Source organism: Cryptotermes secundus, unplaced genomic scaffold (assembly GCF_002891405.2).
Source record: "Cryptotermes secundus unplaced genomic scaffold, Csec_1.0 scaffold953, whole genome shotgun sequence".
NCBI classification, from domain to species: Eukaryota; Metazoa; Arthropoda; class Insecta; order Blattodea; family Kalotermitidae; genus Cryptotermes; species Cryptotermes secundus.
Window position 1 is genome coordinate 59,287 of NW_019732863.1, and position 26,858 is coordinate 86,144.

The window sequence follows — 26,858 nt, forward strand, 5'->3', positions numbered from 1 at the left end:
CTGATGCTACATTTAGGTGATGCACATTTATACTCTAGCAACAAACACACTTTAGCTACTAAGTTAGCATGCTTAACTTGTGAGCAGATGGTTATAAAATCAAATCCTACTTCAGTCAATCTCTACCTTACCACCTGTACCTGTAAATATGTTTTACAGTATTATCATTATCACCACCACCACTGCCATCTTATTAAGAAGCACCTATGACTTAAGTACAAATTCTGATTACACTAGATCCATCAGATAACTAATAAACCACTGCGCCATGAAAATGTATGGGCGCGTGGATGTATATATCCATATTTTGACCTTGACACTAGTTGGAGGTGAGTGGTCACCTTCATGCCCCAGCCAGTTTACCACTGGAGGGAACCCCCCCCCTCCCGGACCATTTTATAGGAGGCTGTGTGGGACCCAGAGCTAGTCTGGATGACTTGGAGAAGAGAAAATTCTTGACCCTGCTGGGACTTGAACTCCAACCCTTCAGTCATCCAGCCTGTAGCCAGTCACTATACCAACTGAGCTATCCTGGCTCATAATTCTGTCAGACATAAACTTAAGAGTTTCTTATATTCCCCATTTGTAACTGATGACTTACAAATAATGTTCAAACATAACTTGCAAGTAAGTAAGTTTAAAGTATGCACTGTTCAATATTTCATTATTTACTGAAAGCTAAATGCATATTTGCACATAGCCAAAAGGTTGTTTGAAAGAAAGAAAGAAAGTCCCACATTTTTAAATATCTATTATCATAAATAATTTCATGAGTCTACATTACCCCACATCATAAGTTTTGGGCACCCCTTCAAGTATGCAAGTTCCAAAGAATGACATTAAATTTCAGACAGATTAAATTCAGAGACACAGTATTCTTCTCTGCATACAATGATACCCTTAACTCCAATACATACCTGGAATCCAGCAGGTGCTCCCAGAGAACTGGTTTCGCTTCTGGCACCAACCAAAGGCTCCTGCATATTATCACCATACGCTGAACTACGGCCCGACACATTGTGTTCCCCTGTAATGCTGTCTACACCACTACCTCCACTTTCTGAGCCTGCACTGCCCCCCTGCACATAGTGATGATAATTTTAGGTCAATCGCTAAGTCCATACAACTGGGCCAACCATATTTCACCCTCCAATACATGTCTAATTTCATGCATAACAACCTGTATCATAACTGGAGTCACATGTACAATACATCTCATAACAAAATCATGTAGAACCATGTGGGCCTTGGAATGGTATCTGTTTCTTAATCAAAGTACAGGTATGATAATTTTCCACTAATGCCCAAACATCACAGTGCATAATTCAAAACACAAAAAATGCATGAATATAGTTCAAACTGGTCACAAGAATACAGCTTGCATAATATTAAAAATTATGTGTTCTTTTAATGTTCAATATATACTGAAGTTTCATACATTTGTCAATTGTTTTTGGGGAGAAGGGGGTTAATTTGGAGTACAAGTCCACTTTACAAGACTGTCTCTGTCTCTATTTTAAGGGAATGACTGCTGCTGATCACCTTCTTAATAAGATAATTTCACTAGCAATATGCTATTACTTCCAACAAAATATCACCTGCTCTGCTGGAGAAGTGCGCAGTGTACTGCCATCTGTTGCTGCTGTGGAACCCTCATCATCAGAGCCACCTGCAGAAGCAGTTGTATCAGAGTAGTGACCTGCTTCCTGTGCCTGACCTTGGTTCTGTACTTGGGCAAGACCTTGTGATGCCAACACCTGCAAACTCTGCATGCATAAAACAAAGCCAGATTAACCCCTTCTTCTGGGCATTTAAATGGTCTTCTGCTACACGTGAAGTGATCTGTACCATAGTTCTTCTAACCCACCATTTTTGTTAATTAGAAACTGCTATAGGAGAAACATATTATGGCCAGTTATGGACTGCCTTACTTGTCACAAGACTGAACCAACAAAATGGGTTATAAACAAAGCTCTGTAATGTCAGTCTGCTATCCTAGATATTAAATAGATTCTGAATGAAATCATGTCATATGGAATCACAATTTTTCAAAATACTGAGTTTTAAAATCAGACCAAACATAAGAAGAGAATTTTAAACTATGCATTTCTCCTACCACCTTCATGCATTGTGCTTAGGCACAGGCTTAGCTTCCTTCATGTCATTTTTATTTTATATGGATCAGTGAAGTTAGGTCCAGCACAATCAATTATCACTAGAAACTACTTCCAATACTTCAAGTTTGTTAAATGAAATTTATGTACACATATAAACAATAAAACTTAATTCTCAAACAGGTAAACAGAAATACTGACAGTCAGACTGAGTATGATGTTTAGATAAGGTTTGCTGGATTCAAAGTTGATTTTCAATCCACTGTACTGGTACTCTGTATGCTTTCCACCAAATATTACTTATATTTACCAGCAAACATTTGTGATGGAACAGGGCGGAAACGTAGTTTCGGCCTTGGTCAGTATACAACAGTATTCTAGGCAGAAGTGTATGCCATTAAGGCATTCGCAGTTCAGAATTTAGATAGAAACTATAAAAATAGGAACATCTATATTCTATCAGATAGTCAAGCTGCAATCAAAGCACTTGGTACACACAAAATCACTTCAAAATTGGTTTGGGATTGCCACCAATCCCTCATACAACTGGCCAGACATAATAGAGTACAACTGATATGGGTGCCAGGTCATGAGGGTGTTGCTGGGAATAAAACTGCAGATCAACTGGCAAGAACAGGATCTGAACAGCCATTCATAGGACCTGAACCAGCTTGCAGCATCTCAATTGGAGTTGCCAAGAAAGCGATCAGAGACTGGACTAACAGAAATCACAAAAAACACTGCGAATCCACAACTGGACTCAAACAGGCAAAAGGATTCATACCAGGACCCTCTGCCAAAAGAACAAGGGACCTGTTAAAATTAAACAGAGATCAATTATGACGGGTGGTAGGATTGCTTACTGGACACTGCCACCTAAAAGAGCACCTTTTCAAACTGAGACTGACAGACGACCCAACTTGTGAGGTGCCTACAAGAAGATGAATCAGCCACATATACATCTTATGTGACTGTGAGGCTATAGCTTACCTAAGATATCGCCACCTGGGTCAGTTCTTCATGGCACCAAGTGACTCTCATGACAACCCCATAAATAAAGTCCTACATTTCATTCGAAGTGTAGGATTAATAAAGAGTTAATCCAAAGGGGAAGCACAATAGATAATTGAAGGTCACAGTGCAAGGGCCGGTTTCTATGGCTCACCCCTCATACTCATACTACCAAACACAACAATAATTGACATACTAAAATATCATTTTATTTGATTACCATGGTGAAAAATAATAAAATTTGGAACACTAAATATTAAGCTGTATTTAATGTACATTCCCATACAGATTCCTAGATAAGGTGTGCCAAATATTATAAAAGAATACCTGCAATGCTTGACCACTGAGATTTTGAAGTCCTTGAAGATTAGCCAGTCCTTGTAGTCCTTGCTGCAAACCTTGCTGTAGCACCTGTAGGTCTGCTCCACCCTCATGGTCCTAAATTAAAGAGAAGAAAGCAAAGAAACATAAGAAGCTCAACTACAACATACTACATGCACAAGTCCATATTTCTTTGGCATTATGATAAGACGGATAAAAGAAACAAATAACTTGGAAATGGTTCCATCTGAATGTAGTAGGTTAGCTGAAACCTCATCAAGCATTCACATTCCCTGTGAAGACTGCAGTTCTCATGACTCTTCAATTGTTCACCCAACTTCTACTTAACAAAAGATTGTCACATTTTACATTTTTGCATGATGTGCATAAAATTAATGCATGACAGGCAGATGTTTCCTCTTTAAAACTATCAAATGCAGTTCAATGAAATCTGATATTTGAAGGTTTACATTAAGAGATGTTAGGGTAATACCAACAATAATAAAGAGTTCTGATGATGGCATATAACACCCAGAATTACTGGGTTTTTGGACTTTGCCCATCATCCGGTATTTTAAACCTTTCCCCCCTCATCTGAGGACAGAAACTGAACCATTTTCGGAAACACTGTGTTGTGTGGTACATGTACAATATTGGATGATGGTCAAAGTCCAAAAACCCAGTAATTCTAAGTTTTAACTTAATTTTGAACAAAATTAGTTCAGCAAAGCCTTCTATCTTAAAAAAAAAATAATCTTGAACTTCCTCAGTTTTGTTAAAAGAAGTTCAATGTATGAAATATGGGTTCATGATACAAAATACAAACCACATTAGGGTATACAAGGAGTGAACCAGACTGATTTTTTCCAACTCCCTGTGGCCTTGGCAACAGCTAGCAGGGTGGCATATTAGCCTGTCCTCTCCCTTCTATCAACCCTACCACTTCCAAAGCCATACAGCCAACAATGTGGTAGCAGCCTTCGTTTAAAGCAGACTGTGTATCTGAGATCCGTCAGAATTATGTTATATGTTAAAGTAGAGTATTGTGTCAATGTGAAATTCCTGACAAAATGTGGAAAATCCGCTACAGAAATGTACAATTTGTTGATGAAGTTTATGGTGATGAGTGTGTATCTCATACTCAAGTTTTCGAGTGGTTCAAAAGATTTAAAGAGGGAAGGGGAGAGATCGAAGACATATCTGTGTCCTGGTCAGCCTTGCACATCAAAAGCAGATGCTTACATTGAAAAAGTCAGTGAAACTGTTTGAAAAAATCGTTGCCTGAGCATTTGAGCAGTTACTGAATTAGCTAACAGTGATAAAGAAAGTGTTCGACAGATTTTACATGAACATTTTAACATGAAAAGGTCTGCTCGAAGGTGGTGCCGAGAATCCTCGCTCCTGAGCAAAAGGAAATTCGAATGAACATTTGTACTGACATCCTTCAAAACACTGAAAATGGTCCAGACTTTTTAGGAAATGTAATAACTTGTGATGAAGAAAAAAAAACAAACACTGTGGTTTTAATCGGCAAGCGAACTATACCGACCAAGCGACCGCCGCTTGTCAGCAAAGTTTGTGCTAACTTTTCCAGATAGAGGGTGTCACATGGTAAGCGCAGGGCTGCGCCATAGTTCAAGCAGTTAGTCGCTGGCATCCCTCTGCGACGAACCAGGACTGGTCAAGTGGGATTTGTGGTGGACAAAGTGGCACTGGGNACTGGAACTTGTGATGAATCATGCCTTTTTCAGCATGACCCAGAAACTAAGTGCCAATCCATGCACTTAAAGAGTCACAGGTCACCAGAAAGAAAGAAAAAAAAACACATGCAACAGAAAGTAGATACTATAGGGTTCTGACAATGGTGTATAACACACAGAGATACTGGGTTTCCTTTTTCTTAGTCCAGTGATTGAGGCTAGCTCTTTCTAAGGGACCCAACAGAGTAGGTGTCTTCCCTCACCTGAGGACGGAAACAGATCCAGTTTCCGAAACGTTTTTTTACCTCAGTTATTTAGAATCCAGACGATGGACAAAGTCCGAAAACCCAGTATCTCTGTATGCAAGAGCAAGTCCAATTTCAAAGCAATGATCTTTTTTTCAATATCCAAGGGACTGTTCACATTGCACATTGATTGGGTGCTTGAAGGTCAGACCGTTTACCAGTTCTACTATAAGGATATTTAGACAATCCTTCATGAACAGGTGAGAAGAAAAAGACTTGAAATGTGGAAGAACGGCTCATGGATTCTTCACCATGACAATGCACCAGCATACAGTGCACTGTCTGTCAAGACTATTCTGGCGAAGCACAAGATCCCCATGTTGGAACATCCACACTACTCACCTGACCTAGCCCCATGCGACTTTTTTTATTTCCAAAGATCAAGTCTGCATTAAAAGGAACCCGTTTCAAATCCACAGATGCAGTGAAGGCAAAAGCGATGGAGGTAATGAAGAAGCATTCAGAAGAGATGCTACAGCATTGCTTCCAACAGTGGAAAATTTGCATTGATCCATGTAGAGGTCAAGGAGGGGATCACTTTGAAGGTGATATAACATTTCCATTGTGTGATTAGTTGAATGACAGATTTTAGAGCATGAGTCCAGTTATTTTACAGCCGCACTATGTAGTACCTTCACTTCATATATTTTTCAAAATAGCACATATTTAAAGAAATACAATAACAGCAGAATCATGGATACGTTGTGTGCACCTGTGGTACCATTAGATTTGCAACAGATGGTTAAAACGACCAGCAAAATTTCTAAAACCACAAAAAGGTCTTTATTACTTAAAATGATGTCATTTATAACATTCCAGCTTACTTACTATTCTTTTGCAATGTTAATCAAATATGCCAGCTACTGCTAACCTATTTCTGATAACTGCTATTAATTTGCTTACTTGCAGACTAAGGGCTATAGCAAGTTCCACCATAGTCTCATCATCTGCATCAGGAGGGATGTCCAGTAGTGGTGGGAATGCTCCGGGAGCACCAAGCAAGGCTTCAATAGGGTTCACATTCACAGACACACCAGTAGCACCTGCACCTATAATACAGTTCTCCTTCTGAACACCTAATACATCACAAATCAATACACCCTACAATGCTTCAATCTGAACAAATGTTATGACACATCTGGCAAAATCTTGTGGGATTCTTATCAAATATAATATATGAACTTTCTTTTAAAACTTATCCACAATTGTTAACTGTAGTTATTTAACATATGCTACATAGTCCCTCCAGTGAATACTCAAGCAAATGAATCATTTGAAACAATATTAAAGAACGGTGGTTTGAAAAATTTCGAACACAGAGGTCACTTCCTATACCATGGAAAAGATGGAAGGATTATATTACACTGAACATGTGTAAATATACTCGAACAATTAAGTTTTACAGTTTACTGGGCTTTCCTTTTAAATCCCTATGTACTTCAAAACCATTACTGTGGAAAGTATGAAAATCTCCATTACGGGACAATTTCCTTTGGATACAGTTCACTGTGCTGACAAAAATATGTAAACCTCGGTCTGGATCTGTCTCCATTTTCAAGTGCAAGGAAAATGAGCCTACTCCACAGGACCCTTCAAAGCAGATGGAGAGAGAACCTGTATCTGATATACAGTAGAACTTGGTTATAACGTCATCAAAGGGACCTAAAAATAGTGTCGTTATAAACGAATGTCGTTGTAACCGAAATGGGCACTTCCACAGTGGCCTTATGTTAGTCACGTAAAAATCTACCAAAAACTGAGTTAAAATGTTGCATTTTTTAGTGAAATACGTAGTTAAGTACAGACTAACGTAACATTAACGTAGAATTGCCCAAATGTGTAATATCAAAGACATATTACAGTGCTTTTCACTGACAATACACACAATATTTCTCGAATCACTTTGACTTTCTCTTCAATGCTTAAAACATTCCTTTCCATTGCCATGTTTTCGCTACTGCACTTCTCTGGGTTTAGGCAGGAACACTATAGGGTAAGTAGACAATGTGAGGTCCTGTTAGACGAGATTCTAGGAAAGGAATGCAGTTAACAACCTGCCGCGTCCTCTTGCACTATTCACGCAGTCCCACCCCACACCCTTGTTTTCGCATAAAACCCACGCTCCTCTTGCAGCCCGCGGTCGTATTCTTCCAGGACAGTCACGTCAGCAAGTAGAGAAAGTGAGGGTGGGCAGACACATCGAACTTTCCCACGATATCAGAGAAATTCAGGAATGAAAATGANAAATGGGCAACATACAAAGAAATTCTACTGACATGATAAATCACTATCACAAACACCCAGAATGACAATTTCTTTAATTAAACAGTTTCAGTAGCAGAACTTCGCTATATATTACTCCATATCAATTTAAAAGCATACTACTTGATGTAAGTTACATCCCACTATGCAATTAAGGCCACATATTGTACTGTGAACTAACCTGCATCTGGGGCAAGTAACACCATTGGTTCCACACTGTCTACTTCATAATGCTGCTCTTCTGTTGAATCCTGGGAAGGCTGTGAGACTGGGCCCTTTTCTGATTCCAATTCTGTTGCCCCACCTAACAAAATAGAATTCATAACATAATGTTAAAATACTTGATAAATGTACCAAAAATAGCATTCAAACTGACACTAAAAAATTCAGGCAGGCATGTTACATTTGCATGCTATTACCTGGTGTGCTACAGTGTGGAGGACTGGGGATTAAAACCCTGCGACGTCTCAAACGCGGACGCAGTACTCTAATGATAGCTTGCTTCGCGCTGAAACTCACAGCGGTGTCTTCACTCAAAAGTAATTCCATATACAGCTTTGTTGCCAATGTAATTGTACATTCTGTGTCACAGGTTGTAAAAGCATGGATAATTTCAACAATAGAATGGACAGTGGCTTCAACATGTGTCAAACCTGAGTAAGGAAAACAGATTAATTAGTCTTCAAACAAACTTCCTTTCATATTTCTGCTCATACATAATATAATAAAATGTCAAGCATAAAAATAACACAATTGGTAAATAAATTCTAGTATCTATTATTTTATTATTATTATTATTATTATTATTATTATTATTATTAGAGGGGGTGGGTTTCCCCATGCACTTAGACCAGTTATTGGTTCATTGTGCATCCCCTTAATTTCTAGTGTCCCCATACCCTACCGGTACTGGTGCGTGCTAACAGCCCTGTTCAGCCAATGAGGTCAGCCGTCGGTACCTGATATTTCCCCCATCTACCAGAGGCGTTGGAAATTACTTGGGCAGGAAATTGTTGCCTAATTAATTTTTCTCAGAGGTCTCCTAGAGACGTCAGGATCTTTTACGTGCCGTAAATCTATGACACGGGACCCACGGCTTAAAGTCCCTACCGGAGGACTTGTTCCCTGAATTTTTCCGCCCTTAAAAATTTCACGACCTCCGCCGGGTTTGAACCCGCGTACCTTGAGTCATGAGGTGGGAACGTTACCCCTAGACTACACAGGACGCTTAATTCTAGTATCTAAGAAGTTGAAGTAAGCTCTATTCTTTGCAAAAGCATGCCAAGCATGAACCTATCATCAAGAGGGAGAATAAAAAGGCTCGGTTTAGATGCAATAAACATGCTTTCATAGTCAGTAAGGACATCATTTACAAATTACATAAAAGCAGGGATATTTCTGGAAAACATGCTCTTTGTCAAGTGTAAGTGGACAAGACAGTCTTACAATATAACCTTTTGATCACCCAGATATATGGAAGTTTCTGGTGGTGGTTGGGGGGAACTAGGCATCTGCCCCTCATCCCACAGATTAAAAAAAAATGAGAAAAGAATGAAGTACCACATATTAATACCAAAAATTAAAATTATTTTTAAAAAGTTATTTTGTGCTCAGTAACAGTACTCTTAAATAGTGTAAACCTAAGTCTGTACGATTTAACACACATCTCACCTGGAACACAGACTGGAGCAAGCGCCATGTTGGCTGGGTGGGCCTGATGCAAGAGCCACATTGCACTTATCAGTTGTAACATCAGATGACGACCACCATTGACTGGCTCTATTTTGGTGCTTGGGTTCATCTTCCTATCAGCATCTGATATCTCAGCTATAACAGACACAAAAGATGTTGCATGAAGACTCATGAGAGAGAAACAACACACACCTTTGTTGAAATCCTGACATTTAAAATCATAAAGTGTCAATCCTCACTAAGGATCTTCTTAAAATAAACTGCACTGAAATACTGAAAATGCTTATTTTTAAAAGATCATACATTTTCAACAAGCTCCTGAATTAATAAGACACTTGCAAACCAATATATTCTTGCGGTAGTAAATCATGGACAGAACTGATAAAAGAAGCAAAATATTAGAAATGTAAGATTTGAGGTTTTCACGGCAGTGACTATGAAGAAAGCAGTCTTCTTCGATGTGGCACCGTGTAGATGAGGTGTTAACCGACGTTTCGGAGGAACGTATCGCCTCCATCTTCAGGGTAGAAGGAAAAATAAGAAAATCCGCAAGCGAAGAGACAGTGAGAACCGGTGCAAGCAGACTGCACTGATGTTGGAAATAAACACAGCTATGTGAGAGCAGTGAAGGAAGGGGGGGGGAGAAGGTTACATGGGAAATCAGTGGGAGGGGGGAAGGGGCTGGGACAGAAGCCGGGTTTTGTATAGGATATTGTGTCAGGGGAGAGAAAGGCAAGGTTAAAGGGAGGGCAGTAACCCTTAAGCTGGGGGTTTGCTATGTTAGTCGGTCATGGCCTGTGTAGCCTTGTGGATCTGGCGTCATGTCCTGGGGGGGGGTTAGGGAACAGATGAGAGGCTTCCATGACTTGCTGAGACAGAACCCCCCTCTCTGTTCATATTTTCGGAATGGAGTTCAATCTCAATGGCTTCCCTAATGATGCGATCCATATATCGGGTCTTGGTGGCAAGGATGGAGGTATTCTGAAGCTGAATTCTGTGTTCAGCTATAGCTGACTTGTCCAGATATTCGAGACGGATGTGCTGCTGATGCTCCTTCAACCTCATGTCCACAGAGTGGCCCGTCTGCCCAATATAGACCTTGCCGCACTCACATGGGATACTGTACACAACCGGTGTCCTTAGTCCCAGGCTATCTTTGACCGGCCAGAGGAAACTGGATAATTTGTTTGGAGGCAGACCCACTGATTTGATGTTGTCCCTATGTCGGGACAATATTCAACCGTATCAGCACACAAGAAACTGGAAAGAATATATTAACAGGGTTCCAAAAAAGAAGACTCTACAATATAAACCAAATGGAAAAAGAAGTATGTAAAATCTTTGAAATTATGGTTTCTGTTTTGTAATATCTGTAATGGAAAAAGATTATGATGATAATGAAATACATGTATATTAAATCCTATGGATGAATAATTATAAAACTACATAAACTATGTAACAATAACAGATACTTAACCTCTTAACTGGCACATCAAAATAGATGCACTGTATGAAAGAAACAATGAATCATTCTTACTTACTAAATCTAGGTTCTAACAGAAAATGTGACATCATACACCACTTCATACTTAAGTCCTGTAAATGACAAATGGCCTGCTTCGTGCAGAAGGAAACAGGAAAGAAAGAAATTTTTTATTATACACAACACAAATATACCTCCTAATTAAAAAAAAATCAACATGTATGCAAAATTTTTGTCTAGAACCTATCCAGATACAAATATGTGAAGTCAGTAATTACATTAACAGTCACAAACAAATTGCAAGAACTAACCTGGAGATTCTTCACTCACTGGAGTCTTGTCCTGCTGCTGTTCTGCAAACTTGGCCAAGTTGTATGGCCTCGCTACTGCCACACCTCTAGCAGTTAGGACTAGTCGATAGAAAGCTTCTGCGTCAAGGTCCCTTGGATCACGTACTTCTGCCAAGACAGAAAGTGACTGACAAACATGGTTCAGCAGCGCCTGATCCTGTAAGAAATAATTCAATCAGGTATTTGTCAAAACATCAAGAAGCGTTTCTCATAAACAATAAAAAGCTATGCTTTATAACACTAATCCTTTGTACATAACCTCATGGAACATAGTTCTTATTGAGAAAAAGTCATACAAATGGAGAAGAAAGTTCTAGCATACAAAGGTTCAATATCATGCTTGAAAGAGCTTGCAAAGTAGATCCTATCCTCACCCAGTAGAATCTACTTCACATTTCTTAAGGCCCATTTCTTATATTAACCCCTCCCAAATGGTCTTTAATTTGACTTTTACTGAAATAGAGTATGCATTTCTCATCTCCTCCAGGCATGCCAAATTTCCTTCCCATCTCATTCTTCTTGATTATATTACCCTAATAACATTGTGTGAAGAACACAAATTATGAAACAAATTATGCCTTCAAATATAAAATATTAATCTTAAAATTTAAATTAAAACCATATGGTTACTGACAAAAGTTCACTGGCTTAAATTGAGTTTGACGATCAGGAGGGATGCTTACAGTGCTTCCATTTCCTATACGAGGTCTGAGAATGAAGTCTGCAAACTCGCCACCGTGTGCTTGCCCTGGCAGCAGTGGACAGAAACCTCAGTATGGTTTGATGATGTTGGCATATCTATGTTTCAGAGCTGTGTTGTTGTTGATCTATAGCAGTCTCTTTCTGAGTGGTGTGTATTACTGTTTGAGTGTGTTTTGGTGTGCCATCATGAGAATGTCGGAGCTTGAATTAGAGCACTGTCTGTGAGGGAGTTCTTAGCTAGTAAACAAATAACTGTGCTTGAACACCCTTCCTATTCACCGGATCTGGCCCCCAGTGACTTTTTCCTGTTCCCAAAGATAAAGGAAATATTGAAAGGAAAGCATTCTGATGACATTGATGACATCAGGAGTAATATGATGGCAGCTCTGAAGGCCATTCCACAAAAACAGTTATAAACTGTACTGAAGGGTGGACAAGGCACTGGCATCAGTGCATAGATTCCCAAGAGGAGTACTTTGAAGGCAACGACAGTGATATTCAGCAATGAGGTATGTAGTACTTTTACTCTGATGAATTCATGAAATTTACTGTCAAGGTGCAAGCAACTCATGAAAGTTGTTCCATTAAGGATTACATCTTTTCAGTCTTGCTTATACCAGCTGCTTGATCAAATGAACAAAGCCCTTCTACTTCTAATGCAAAACATCTTTAAATTCCAGATCCTCTGTCAGGCCATCTCCAATGTTCATGTAAATCACATTCTTTCCACTGTAGGGTTTAATCTCAAAATTCTGATTGCCAGTGATCATTCAGCAAGTAGTCAGAAAAATGGGGAGCTCTACTGAGCCAAATTTATTTGGAAAATGATGTTCCTTCCTAATGTTAAGACTGAGTTCAACAATTTCAAAATTCAAATTAAATTAAAAGTACTGACATACGGGCTATCACAAAACATAACATCAGAAGGTTAAAGGCAAGATCACAACCCTATCACACATGATATGCAGGTCAGGGAGGACTACATGTTATCACTCCAGTGCTGAAGGTATCAGACATACCTTATAGTTGTGATAAGCTGCTCGTGTGGGGTGTAATGCAGCCAGGAGACACTTTGTATGAAGCTGAACACATATGGGAGTTGGAAGTGTAAGAAGTTGAGTAGCCACCTCCACAGCAGCTGTCCTCTGTGCTGTCTTGTTTTCATCTGTTGCTGCACTGCCTTGCAATGTGAAACATCCATCCAGAACCTCCAGGACTCCAGATATCATTCTGAAATATATAAGGACTTAATAATTATATTGGCAAAGAAAATTTATCATACTGTATCGTACAACTTATTTACAACCCACGTTTCTTCTCCTTCATGGTGCTATAAAGTCCAGTGCAGATCTCGAACACCTCAATGATATTCCTCCATTAGTTCCTATCCAGAACTTTTCTCCCCCATTCATGGATTAAAATAATTTGTACATCTCACTCAACATTATCATACTTGTATAATACAAAATGTGCATGCGATAGAATCACACCTGTCCAAAGATGTAAGTTGTACTGGGGTAACAGCTACATTATCAGACTCTGTGCTCGTTCCTGCAGCTGTCTGAGTTGCAGTGGCTGATGTACTTGCAAGATCTTCTGTTTCTTCTGGCCAACCGAAGGCATCTTTTGTCTTTCCATACCTGCAAGCATTTACACAAACAGAAATGTTAAATAAATGACCTGAGATCAAATAAATATTACCAAATTCTATACATGCAGATTGCATTTAGAAAAGACTACTTAAGATACCTATATATAGGCAGAAGAATTATACAAAAATGGATCTTAAATAAGGAATGATGAATAGGGTCTATTGGTATATTCTTCTGAAAGTCATAATGAACCTTCAAGTTCCATAAAAGGCATCAAATATGGCCATTTGTGTGACCAGCAGTTCCTCAAAACACATTATACTCCATGGAGTTAGTATGCATTCATACAGAACTTTCTTCAGTCTGTTCTAGAAACTGCATCACATGCCTATGTTGACAAAAATATTGTTCAGAAACATTCTATGCTAACTGAAATATTGACAGAATAAATGAAAATGTAGTTATGGTATTGGCAGGAGCACGCAGGAGCATAGTTGGTTGAGGCACTATGATACCAGCCAGAAGGTCACGGGTTCAAATTCAAATGAGGTAGATTTCTTCAATTTACCTAATCCTGCCAGCTGCGCTATGGCCCTGAGGTCAACTCAGCTCCTAACAGAAATGAGTATCAAGAATCTTCCTTGGGGGTAAAGGGCGGCCAGCATGTAAGGCTGACAATCTTACTGCCGTCTGTGAGCCGACTGCATAGAGAAAATGCAGGAACCTTAAGTCTCACAACCCTATGGGCCTTCACGGCCTGTTCCAGGGATACCTTTTTTTATGGTAATTGAAGAAATGGTAATATAAGGGATATGCAAATGAAACCCAGTTAGCATGTGTGGCAAGATAGCAAAGGTGCAGTGGTTCCAGTAGCAGCCCAGGGAGTTACTTGTGGAAGACAGCCATCAGCCAGTGTGTCAATGGTATGCCTGCCTCATTGCAAATGTAGACTACTTTTATTGGCCTCTGTTCCCTTAGCTACAACAATCCCTGAACAGGTTTCATTCATCAACATTCATACTACCATTTCATGTGTCTGAAACATTCAAAACAATACAAAATAATGTGTCTTACACTTTGATAGAATCTACCATGGTGACACCTTCAGGATCTTGAGAAGGTCCAAATGTAAGAATCAGTTTCTTATCAGCTTGAAGGCTTTCCTCTCTTGTAAATGGCATGTCAAACCAACGGTTTCTTGCAACACTTGTCTGAATGCTGCGGCCAAATACCTGAAAAACAAACATGTAACTTAAATTTTAATAATCTGTCATAGCTGAATCCTCATCAGTTTTCAGGGATCTGGTCCTCTGGCATAAGCAGAAACACTGTACCATGGCACAATCTTGACATATCAAATAGTACACTGCTGAAAAACAACAAGATAAGCAAGGCCTTTGTGTCGAAACTGAGAAGGTATATCCAATCACAGCACAGTAAAAGCACTTGCAAGATCAAAGTCGTGACCTTAAAGAGTTATGAGTTATGATCAAATAACAGCCATCTTAATAAAACCTGTTATAATGAATGATACTTTTATTAAGATCATTATTAATATAAGTGTAACAGTTAAGATGTCACATATCAAAATGATCAAATAATTTCCTAACTGGCTGAAGAACTGCACTACTGCAGCTAGTATGTAACGCATCTCCTCAATGATGGTATAATATAATCTGTTGAATAATATGCTAATTGGATGAGTGAACAAAGAATTGGAAAGGGTGTGGCAAAAAGCAGACATGGCCTAATTTTAGGGCACTGAGATGGCATTTTCTGGGGGAGGGGAGCTAAGGGAAACCACTAAACCCCCAGGCAGGTCCATCAGTGTCTTGGCCAAGATTCAAACCAGTACCTCCAGATTACACATCAGAAACATTACCACCTGAACTAACTTCTAGTTAAGTTACATTCATCACAATGCTTTCAGATTGCACATCATAATACAGATGTCACTGCAGAATGTGTAAGCTGAAACTAAAATATGATGAAGACAAAGCGTACCACCTTCGCTGACTTACGTTATGTAAACAGCATATCAACTCAAACTACACTGAGCACAAAGAAAAATAGAGTAAACACTGAAGTGCTTCATCTAACTAAGCCTGTAGTCCCTTCCTCTTTATAATTCATTCAACTTACAGCAAATGAAAGAAATACATGTACCTCAACATATGAAGGTGCTCTCTGAGAATCCTGGGTACCAAGCATTATACGGACTCCTGTCATCACCAGTGAATTGTCTTGATTTGTTATTTCAATGCTGAATCCTGCTGGTTTTGTAGATACAACATACATCCCTATGATAGCATAAACATAATTTCAGGACTAATTATGTATAAACTAATGATATATATTTTCTACATCAAAATCTTTTTTCAATAACAATTGTTAACCAAGAACAAGAGGAAGCCTCTGCTGAGGTCCTTAATCAGCTGCTACGCTGCAAATTAAAAGTAAAAGAAATGAATAAATAATAAATGTGGGGAGGAAAGAAAGAAAGAAAGAAAGAAAGAAAGAAAGAAAGAAAGAAAGAAAGAAAGAAAGAAAGAAAGAAAAAGGGAGAAATAAACATATACCAGTACATGTACTTCCACTTATATGTTTTGGTCTCGTGTATATGATAAATTATATTCTACTTTTATCTGTTCATTTCTTTCTTTCTCCAATACCTGTAATCATAATCTTAGTGGGAGTGATAATCTAGTTCTTCTCTGATGTTTGTCATAGTTGCAATCTGTATTCCCAACAGAGCGGACAAAATACGTTGTAAAATGAGGCACCGGCCAAATAATTAATGTCAAATAATACTACACCTATACCACAGGCCTCCAAGCAGTTTACTATATATATATATATACACACACACAAGTCTTGAATACACCCATATGTCTGCTGGAATATAACAACAAGATTGCAACAAAATTACTTCATAATATGCAATATCACATGAAGAGTTTTTAACCATATTTTATTCCATAACTTTCGTTTTATAATAATTTTATAATTCATTATATTTTTATACCTCGTATCTTATAATGTAACAGTTCTCAAGTATCCAGCTTTACTGTTACAATGAAATTGCAGTTCAGGTGTGTGTGAATATAGTAATCATGTGTTTTGCCTGATGATGGCTTTGAAAGAAAAAACATGTAGCTAAGGTAATGTTGACCTTAACCGTTATGTTGTTTGTTACAACAGACTCCAATAAAGAAACACAACAGGGTGCACGAAATGAAAAAAAAGCTCTATTTTCATAAATTGTTATTTCAGTTCCAACTGTAAACTTGCATTTAGCACAATATAATTTCTTATCATTCATCATCTAATAAATTTAATGGAATAAAATTTTTCTCCAGATGCTGCTAGACACTCAACTAGTCAATAAATTGTTTTGAGAGAACATGAAGGAACAATACTACATTAACAGCCAGCCACTGGACTCCACTCCGAGCCAGGTAAAATCCAATATACACCCTCATATCCTATTTGTTTTAGGAACCATTTTGACATTAACCTCCAAACACGGGCAGCTCAAGACTAGCTTAAGAGATGGGAGTAAGACCAGTAAAAATTTCACCCCCTCACACCCACATTTAAGGGGACAGGATATTTATTTTTTTAATGCTCACATTTTATGTTACATAACACCCATTTCTGAAAACTACTGGCTCATTTTGTGTTGAGGACATTTTACAGACAGGGGCTGCTCCCCACTCTGACCTGCAGGTCAACATCTTACTGCTCTTGGCAGAAATACAATTCCCGTTGGTCAGGGCTATTAGGCTCATCTGTGTCCTCTACCACCCAACTGTACAACTGGATGAACAGACTAGTGGCTTTAAAATGTAGCTACTTCAGTAGGAATGCATACAAACCCAACAAGACACTGTTTCTGATGTTTACTGGGCCACAGCCAATATATTCCTCACATTTTCATTTTAAGTTCTTTTATGACAGTGACAAAGATACATCTGATACCAAATCACTGTGAAATTGCCTTTACATTCACTTTAGAGACTCCTTCATTTAGCTTCTTTTCATGTACTGTATCTCCTTAGCACCAGCACTAAAATTATACTCTAGTCTGTTGCTTTAACACTGCCTCTAAACAGTACATCATTTACATTTTGGTTTCTAAAAAAATTTCAGCTGTATTTATATTGCAGACTGCCACCTTGAAAGATACACATGCACTGGTCATACAATCTTATTTAAACTCACATAAATAAATAACACAAGAAACTTAAATTGCTAAGAAGTGCTTTTCTTGCATTACAGCCAAACCATTTATTGTCTCTGGTGGGAAGAACAGTGGGCATATGATATGAGAATAACTTACATTCAGTCATGTGGGGCAGACATGACTACACATGAAATTCTATGAGGGCTAGCATCCACAGGCCCCAAAACAACAAAAGAGCTTGTGGGAAGGTATGACATCAACTGACCACCATAAGCAAATGTAAGTAACTTCAAAGGAGAAGTGAGCTAAAGCCATGGCTCATGAGACAAGGCTCTCCATGCACTTTCAGCAACCTAAGGAACTTATCTGTTGATTCTGGAAAAGCTTTCTATGCCACGCAAAATGTAAATAAATTACAAATCTATAAAACCACTTTTATGCCATACTACATCCAAACAAATCATTAATTCATTAAAGTACTTCTATACTCTGAGGTGTGAAATGTCAGTGGGGCCTCTGCCATAGGCTACCCTTGCTTCCAAGCGGCATTTCCTTCACATTACCTCTCACTAAATTTGTATATATTTTTTGCATAATGCATCCCTGAATGCTTCTGCTGTACAGGAGCGTTTCAGTATACTACATTACATTACATTACATTACCATACTACATTACATTACCTGTAGTATTGAGACGATGCTTTATCTGTTGCGTGTTATAAATTTGCAGTAGGTCATTGCCTCCAAATTCCACTTCATTCATTGCTTGGCAGTGTTCAAAGAAATCTACTGGAAAAGTCACCATTCCTACAATAGAGGATGATACAGCTCACATGAAATCATTGCTCTTAATTATTCCACATCTGTGACTGTGAATACAGGAAATGAAAGCATGGACTTATAACTACAATATCAATTAATGAATGTGTATGTAGAACGCGTCTGTGGTCTAGTGGTCAGAGTTCCTGGCTACAGATCCAGAGGTCTGGGTTCGATTCCTGGCACTACCAGATTTTCTGAGTAGTAGTGGGTCTGGAACAGGGTCCACTCAGCCTCGTGAGGACAACTGAGGAGCTATTTCAAGAAAATATTGGCTCCAGTCTTGAATACCAAAACCAATAGTTGGCACTATCTTTGCCAACAAGTGGCAGTTGTTCGGTCGGTATAGTTCACTTGCGGACTAAGACCAAAGAGTTGTTTTTTTCTAATGCATATGTATGAAACACATTTCTATCTCGTTTAAAATTATTTTGTGTATGTCCATATTTTTAAACAACCAGTGTTCAACATAGTTACAATTACCAAAGCTGGATGCAAAAGAGCCAAATTTGTGCCCAATGTTTAACTCAGCATACTGCCTACATATGATATAAACTCTATTACACGTGAATAAGCACAGAAAATACCAAGGACTAAATGACTAGCCCTTAATACCATTATCCCACATGAAGAGAAACTACCTTTCCTAGCCAAGAGCACTGACCCTCTAACAGTAGCAAACTACAGAACACATACAAAAAAACTGAAGACATATATTTTCCATGGAACACAATAAGTTTACTGATATATCCAATTTAGGCATGATGACTATTCTATAAAAATTAGCTCATATGCAATAAATATATACACTAAAATCTCTGGACACTTGAACATTTCTGTTTACCATATAATAAAAGTACTTTGTTGATAACAGAAATTTGGGAAAGAAATGTATCTTCCTTGTTCCTCTGTGAGAAACTCAATTTACTTTCTTACCCAATATAAATGGTTACCAACGTGTTTCACTTAATACATACTAACTTAATTTTAAAGGCAACACAAGTCTCATGGTCTGAAACACAGTGCACTAATATCCTGTCACATTAGTGCATCCAAAATGATATCAACCTCTCAAATCTGCCTGGAAACACTATTTTTGTACTTATAAATAGGTTAAAAGTGTGATGCATTACATTGCACTGAACAGAAAGTTATGTTTGGCAAACACACCAGTCAAATACATAACATGAGTATATCCTTCTTAACCCTTTCACTGCTAGTATGTTAAGTAACTCTCAGTACCCTCTGTGCTGAATTATTTTTGAATAAATCTTTTATAAATAATTTAAGTGCAAAGTATGAAAATTTGTGATAAATGTAACTGATCTTACCTCAGACAGGGAACAGGCAGCAGAAGTTGCAAAAATGTTGAATTATTCAGTATTTTTCACAGGGGAAAAGTCCGTTTAAATCAGGATTGCCCAAGATGGCCAAAAAAGTACATAATTCACTCACTATCCTAGTCTTATCACTATGTCACATGTTGACCAAAGTCCACAACTTTATTTAAAACTATTACAGAAAGCACCGCACACTATATGAAGCCATTTTTACCAGCCCTGTGAAATACCCAGGTCACAAAACCACGGAGCGTGTGCTTCACTGTGCAGATGCAACCTTTTATATTTCTTAAGCTAGAGGGCAAAAGATTGCAGCCATTGAAATGAATAATGCTTCATTACGTTCCCAATAGATGACTCTTTGCACCCGGCAATTTTGAATGACATCGATGCAAATAAACCTGAGATTTGAAACTCTAAATTCGCAATACAGGTTTCGTCGATCACAGCAAGGACACCATGTTTTTCAGAGATCAACATATGTCGACCACAACAGTGTAAGGGTTAAGAAACATTCACATTTCACAATAGTTTAAAAATACCTGGATGCTTACCTGGTGGTTTTCCAGCTTTGGCAACTTTCTTTTTCCTTGTTGGTTTCATTGCAGTCATAGTACTGACTGCCTGTACATTTGGAGACAGCCAAAATCCTACCACCAAGAAAAATATTTCAATCAACTATACAAGCAACAGATGATGGCATGTGCTAAAACTTCAAGAGCCATAACAGGCAACTTTAGAATGAAAACATATTTGTACAGTTTGACCCTACAATGGAAAGTCAATTTAAGGCTGCAACCAATCAGAGTCAACTGGTACGGACAAGCAAGAAGTTTCCTGCAAAAGTAGCATTCCTTCCTCTAGCTAATACTTGCATTGTAACTGTGAGATAAACAAATGTTAAGTCTGCAATAAAAGTGCAGTTTTGCCTCTGGTAAGATGCTAATAATCTGTGATCATCATGCAAAGATAACAGTACATAAAATTTGAAAAGAACTCATCATCTGGGAAGCCTATGAGGGTACCTAAGTGGCACAAATGTAAACACTATTACTGGGATAATCCATCCGGATAAGCTGCAAAGCTCTGTGGAGCAACAGGTTTAAACAACATAATAGCCCACTGTCACTACTATCTGGCAGTATAACAGTTGCTTGACCAGCTAACAGAACATTGACTGAGTTAAGCTTGCAGGACTAAACTCATGGCTTCTAAGCTTTATATTTCACCATTATCAGAAATACAATACTAAAGGAATGCATTCATCATGCCACAACATCACTAATTAGTGACATGCTACTTAGGACTTAAACAGAAGTGTGAAAAGAGGCTGAATGTCTGCCATTACCAAAGAAGCACATGAGGGGTGTTCAAAAAGTTCCTGAAATTTGTCTAAAAATAATATATTTCTCTACTTAGGGTTTACTGAATATTACACCCTTCAAAATAGTCCCCTTGTGCAGAACTGCACCTCTCCCACCGCCTTTTCCAATTTTGGAAGCACTGTTCAAAGGATGTTTGTGTTACTGCCTACAAGTCGTGAATTTGTTGCATTACTGATGATGTCTTCCACTGTCTGAAATTTTCTTCCTTTAAAGGTAATTCTGAGTTCATGGAATACAAATATGTCAGAAGGGGAGAGGTTAGGTGAAGGGTTATGAATTCAATGTTCTGCCAAGAACTGTCTAATTGACAGTGCTGTGTGACATAGGGCATTATTGTGATGGAGAAGCCAGCTACCCACAGTCCACATTTCAGGTCGCTTTCTCACACTGCATCCAACAGATATCTCAGAACTGCAAGATAAAAATCTTGATTAACTGTCTGACCTTCAGGAGCAAATTCATATGTGAAGAACCTCAATGATCGGAAAAAAGCACTGCTTTCACTTGTGAGTGCACCTGTTATGCTTTCTTGGGGTGAGGTAAAGCAGGACTCTTCCAGTGCGAGGACTGATGCTTGATTTCAATGTCATAACCATAACCCTACATCTTGTCACTGATAATGACACTTTTTCAAAAGATTTTGATCGTCATTTGCTCTTTGGAGGAGATCAGCAGTCAAGAGTCTTGACACAAATTTTGCTGAGACCCAATGTATTGCTAAAACTTCCATTAAAATTGTGTGGCCTCAATCGATGGATTCCAACCTCTCCTGCAACTTCTCGGAAGGTCAGTCAATGATCTCCACAGATGTTTTCCACTTGGCCAATCACAGGTTCAGGTCTTGAAGCTGAGGTCAGCCAGACAACTCACTGTCATCCACCAAAATTCTTCCATTTTTAAAACATCTGAACCTCTTGTAGGTTGTAGTCTGACACATGGTATCATTGCCATAAGCTTCACGTAACATGTGGTGGGTTCCTGCAGCTCTTTTCCCTACTTTGAAACAGATTTTACCACAAATTCTTTGCTCCTTTACCAACTCCATATTCAACATAACAACACTCTCCATCACAAAACTGGTTATAAAAACTATATGGATCATCCAACCTATGGGAATATGGCTTGCATAACCAACAGTTATGTCATAAGGTCACTCAAAAAACACCTAATGTGACCAATGAGATGCTCCTCTGTACCCTCATTTCAGGAATTTTTTGAACAAACTTCACCCTCATGGAACACTTTTAATAAAAACAGTATTGATCCATGTCAAATGGTGTCTCACCAGTTAGTACTCTGAAATTAACTTCAGACAGACATATATCTGCAATATGTCTGGTCTTCTGAAATACTCATGTAAAATAAAGTAGGACATTCTCTTCCATTTGCTGTCTATCATGCAAATTTACAAAATTATCAACACATTTCAGAGAACAAACATCAAATTTACTAGAACCTGTCTGTTCCATTGCAGCCATATAGATTCTGAGGCTGCCATCTTCACACAGCAGGATCAGTGTAGTGCGATGATCTGCATTAGAGGATGGGTGTCTGATGGCTACCATATCCATGATCTTAGCTTTAGCAGGAACAACTTTAATCTCCTGAACTAGGACTGTATCTGGTTTTAGCATGAGAATTACAGGATTGTTACCTGAGGTACAAAAAAATAAAAAAGTTTATTATACATTTTCATCATTATAACAAACACAGGGCTCCAGAAAAAGTCATCAACCATCGACAGGCAAGTACATTTCTAGTCTTGGTCTAAATGTATGGGTAAGCAGATCCTGTTAAGTGGGTACTAGATTTAAGTAACAGTTCCAGGACCATCATCATACCTGTGCTTAATTACACGTCATGCAATTAAGACATATGGGGGAATAGAGTAAAACTGATCTAGATTGTTGCAAGTGATCAACTTTATGCTCTGGCTTCTTCACAACTGGGGAAGGTGTCCACAGTATCCACTAAATTAAAGATGAATGGCCTTAGAGCCAGTCTGGATATAGAGGCAAAAAGAAAGAGATTTACATCTTACAAAAATCAAAACTCAGTGGCCCAGCCCATAGCAAGTCACTATACTAAGATATCCTGGCTCACACATGGTCATCCCAGTCAAGACAAAGGTTATGCAATGCTTCCAACAATGTCAATTAATGAACTTAAAAAAGTAAAGGTAGCCCTGTAACAGTCCTTGGAGGCCCATAGGGTTGTGAGAAGTTGAGGTTCCTACATTTTCTAGACAATTGGCTTAAAGGTTGTTGTCAGCCCTACGGGGTGGCCGCCCCATACCCTCAAGAATATTCCTGGTACTCTTTTCTGTTAGAGGCTGAGTCGACCCCAGGGCCATAGGGCTGGAAGGATTAGGTAAATTGAAAAAATTCAATGACCTCATCAGGATATGATCCTGTGACCTTCCAGCTTGTAGCATAGTGCCTCAACCAACTATGCTACCGCATATTTAATGAACTTACTGTATAAATAATAAAATCTTCTCTGACGACGAACTGCGTCAATTCTGTTCTGAACCACACAGATAGTAGCTGCAGATTTTATCACTTTTAAATGTAATAACAGCTTCAAGTTTTACATGCTAAGGAACACAAAATCTCTGAGTACTTTATATATAAATTAAAATTCAGCTCAAAAGTTTTCTGTTCACATCTTCAATTTAAAAATGGCTTTTAATGTATGTCAACAACCTGTTCAAAAGAACATAATTTGGTCACTACAATGAGAACTGAAGTAAATATGTTCATTAAAAAAAGGTAAAGCTATCCCTGCAACAGGCCATGAAGGCCCATAGAGTTGTCAGACATCGAGGCTCCCACATTACCTACACAATCGGCTCACAGATGGTGGTAAGGTTGTCAGCCTTACATGCCAGCCACCCTTTACCCCACAGGAAGATTCCTGGTATTCACTTCTGTTAGAGGCTGAGTCGACACCAGGGCCATAGTGCAGCTGGAAGGATTAGATAAATTGAAAAAATCCACCTCATCAGGACTCGAACCTGCAACCTTCCAGCTTGTAGCATAGTACCTCAACCAACTACACTACCACGTACCCCAAATATGCTCATTATGGTCATGAAATCTGCAATTGACATCTGTAACACTCACTGCTCTGCATGACACTGCAGACAAGTCCTGGATGATTCGGCACTTCACTCCACTGACACAAAGGCTGTGGCTGGGCATTGTTTGCCTTGTTTCCATTGCCTCCTGCCTTACCCAGATTAATCATAAATACAGCAGGCAATCCATTGTCCATATACTTAAGTGGAGCTATGAAACTTCTTCCATGGCTGTAGCTGAAGAACAAGAGCTGAAGGGCATGTGAATAATAAATTGACACACCACCTCCACCAACTTGTCCATTGACATCCTGCAAAAGCAAAGATATAGTACAGTTTATTTTATGAAAAATTTAGATAAACAATCAGCACTTTCATTAGTACTTTCAAGGAGATGGTCCCAAGTTACTCTAATCTGTCAAAACTAACACATTTTAACATGAAAATGTTGGTCCTGTAGACAAACTCGCATTTCAATAGCAACAGAAAACACAAAGCACTCGTAAGTTTGAATTTGTTCGAAACTTATCAAAGTTGGATGACAGAGATAAAACTTTCTATACCCGTTTTCTTGCATGCATATCTGATAGAGAATCTTGGCTGAAGAACTGCCTATTTTTAATAACAAACTACATGGGATCCCAACCCAGAAGACAGTAAATTTTGTAACATTATCAAATAATCTACAAAACATATCTGAATCCTTATTCAGTTAACAATGTGACGTCTCCACTTATTTCATATCAATTCAAAAACCCACACAAGCAGACTTCATTCTTTGTAGTGGTCAGTATAAACAGAAGATGTAACACTCACTTTTATTTCTGAATGATAGACTTCAAGTGTATTGGTAACATAAAAGGGTCCATGCTTTGCCGAACTTTCTTCATCCATTGCCTGGCTATAGATGTGACCAGCAGAAGACATAAGTAGCATATTAGAGCTAGCGTCCTGTAAGAATTAAAATACATCATCACCAATCTGAATAGAACTTTTATTTTTAAAGTATCCACAAAAATGGAATAACTCCATATATAAGATGAGCCTCATCTCCTAAGACTACTGTACAGAAACCAAGGCTAGAGAAATACACTGACCAACTTGCCACATAAAAATTAATAGAGGCTCAAGTGGATTGCATTCTCAGCCTCAGTCAATATCTATTAACAAATTCACTGGAGCAGAATTCTTCCTTAGCTGACAAAGACATTCCTTGCCTTTTATTATAGCCAAAAGCACTCACAAGCCCCCATCACTGGAAACTTCTCTGATTCAAGCGGATTCAGCCTATGTCCATACATCCTATTTCTTTAGAATCCATTATAATATCCTCCCAGCTGAATCTAGGTCTCACTTCAGGTGCTCCAGTTTAAGTTACAATGTATCAGAATTTGTATATTTATGATTTTAGGCAGGATTCCATCCCTTACCAAACTGACTGAAACCACAGATGAACTACAGAAAAGGATTTCATCACATGAACATTGAATAAATAGAAAACCCAACTGAACGGAAGCTGAGATCATAAACAAATTGTCTGTGTAATATATATATTGTCCCAGACAGCAAGTTCTACTATGTGACCATGCAAAGACATAGACGGCATGAGAAATCCTTGAGCACACTATATTGTAAAAACAGAAATGGTAAAGCTGTCCCACTTTAGTTAAGAAATGTATTGAAGAATATACGTAATAGTTCTGGGCTTTCTTAACCTTGTCACTAGATGGAGGTGGGTGAGCAGTGCCATGAACTAGGTGCTTTAATCCTAGGGAAAAGCCCATGTTAACCTGAGGACAGGGTCACAGAACCAGTCTAGTGGTAAAGGGGAAAATCTCTGCTCCTGCCAGGTTATCACACTCTAAAGTCTGCCACCATCACGTAAGTTTCTACTTAAGATACTCGTACTGTGTTCCCCTTATCCGAAGGCAGGAAAAGCAGTAGTTTCCAAAATGTAACATTTTAAAACAATGAATGAAGTCCTACATACAAAAATCATTTACAGTCCCCATTCAAAATGCACTGCTTACCTCAGTGCAGACAAATGTGCAGTCCCGAATCTTGCCACTGGGCACTAGGAAGAAGTACTGGGGACTGAGGGCATCAAGGCTCAAGTCATAGATTTTCACAAAGTCGGCCGTAACAAGCGCAAGCTGTGTCTGTGAGCCTGGAAGCCACAGGGCTCGGATGATAAAGTTGCCAGTTTCTAATTGCGGATGCAAAACCAAATGATCTGCCACAGACCCACCACTGCTGAATGTCAGAACATGGCAATCCTATTTAAGAAAATATAATAAATTACAAAAACTACTTAAGAAGCTTCCCTCATTAGCAAAATCAACTCTCCATAAGCAATAACTTCAATGGATGACTGATGATGCGCCCCTTACTCTCTTCAGGGGTTCAGTACTAATTTGCATGGGCAACTGTATTTCACTCTATCACTCAACAGAACTGTTTTTACGGCTCAGACTGGAATTCAAAAACAGAAGTTTTATAAATGGTACTTTAGTTGAT

At 38.6% G+C, this 26,858-nt stretch overlaps 1 protein-coding gene across 1 annotated transcript in view; it reads right to left on the reverse strand.

The window, feature by feature from the left end:
* LOC111867806 (protein purity of essence) overlaps positions 1 to 26,858 on the reverse strand; it is a 123,087-nt gene that overhangs the window by 50,600 nt on the left and 45,629 nt on the right. The window contains exons 34-51 of the mRNA XM_023857977.1: positions 26,372 to 26,617; positions 25,158 to 25,292; positions 24,388 to 24,652; positions 22,719 to 22,916; positions 20,432 to 20,527; positions 18,400 to 18,525; positions 15,699 to 15,832; positions 14,607 to 14,764; positions 13,431 to 13,580; positions 12,960 to 13,170; positions 11,200 to 11,395; positions 9,385 to 9,540; positions 8,133 to 8,366; positions 7,895 to 8,017; positions 6,355 to 6,500; positions 3,453 to 3,563; positions 1,599 to 1,766; positions 918 to 1,079 (exon numbers count right to left, since the gene is read on the reverse strand). Coding sequence (XP_023713745.1) covers positions 918 to 1,079; positions 1,599 to 1,766; positions 3,453 to 3,563; positions 6,355 to 6,500; positions 7,895 to 8,017; positions 8,133 to 8,366; positions 9,385 to 9,540; positions 11,200 to 11,395; positions 12,960 to 13,170; positions 13,431 to 13,580; positions 14,607 to 14,764; positions 15,699 to 15,832; positions 18,400 to 18,525; positions 20,432 to 20,527; positions 22,719 to 22,916; positions 24,388 to 24,652; positions 25,158 to 25,292; positions 26,372 to 26,617 — 3,015 coding nt within the window. The remainder of the gene's footprint in view (positions 1 to 917; positions 1,080 to 1,598; positions 1,767 to 3,452; positions 3,564 to 6,354; positions 6,501 to 7,894; positions 8,018 to 8,132; positions 8,367 to 9,384; positions 9,541 to 11,199; positions 11,396 to 12,959; positions 13,171 to 13,430; positions 13,581 to 14,606; positions 14,765 to 15,698; positions 15,833 to 18,399; positions 18,526 to 20,431; positions 20,528 to 22,718; positions 22,917 to 24,387; positions 24,653 to 25,157; positions 25,293 to 26,371; positions 26,618 to 26,858) is intronic.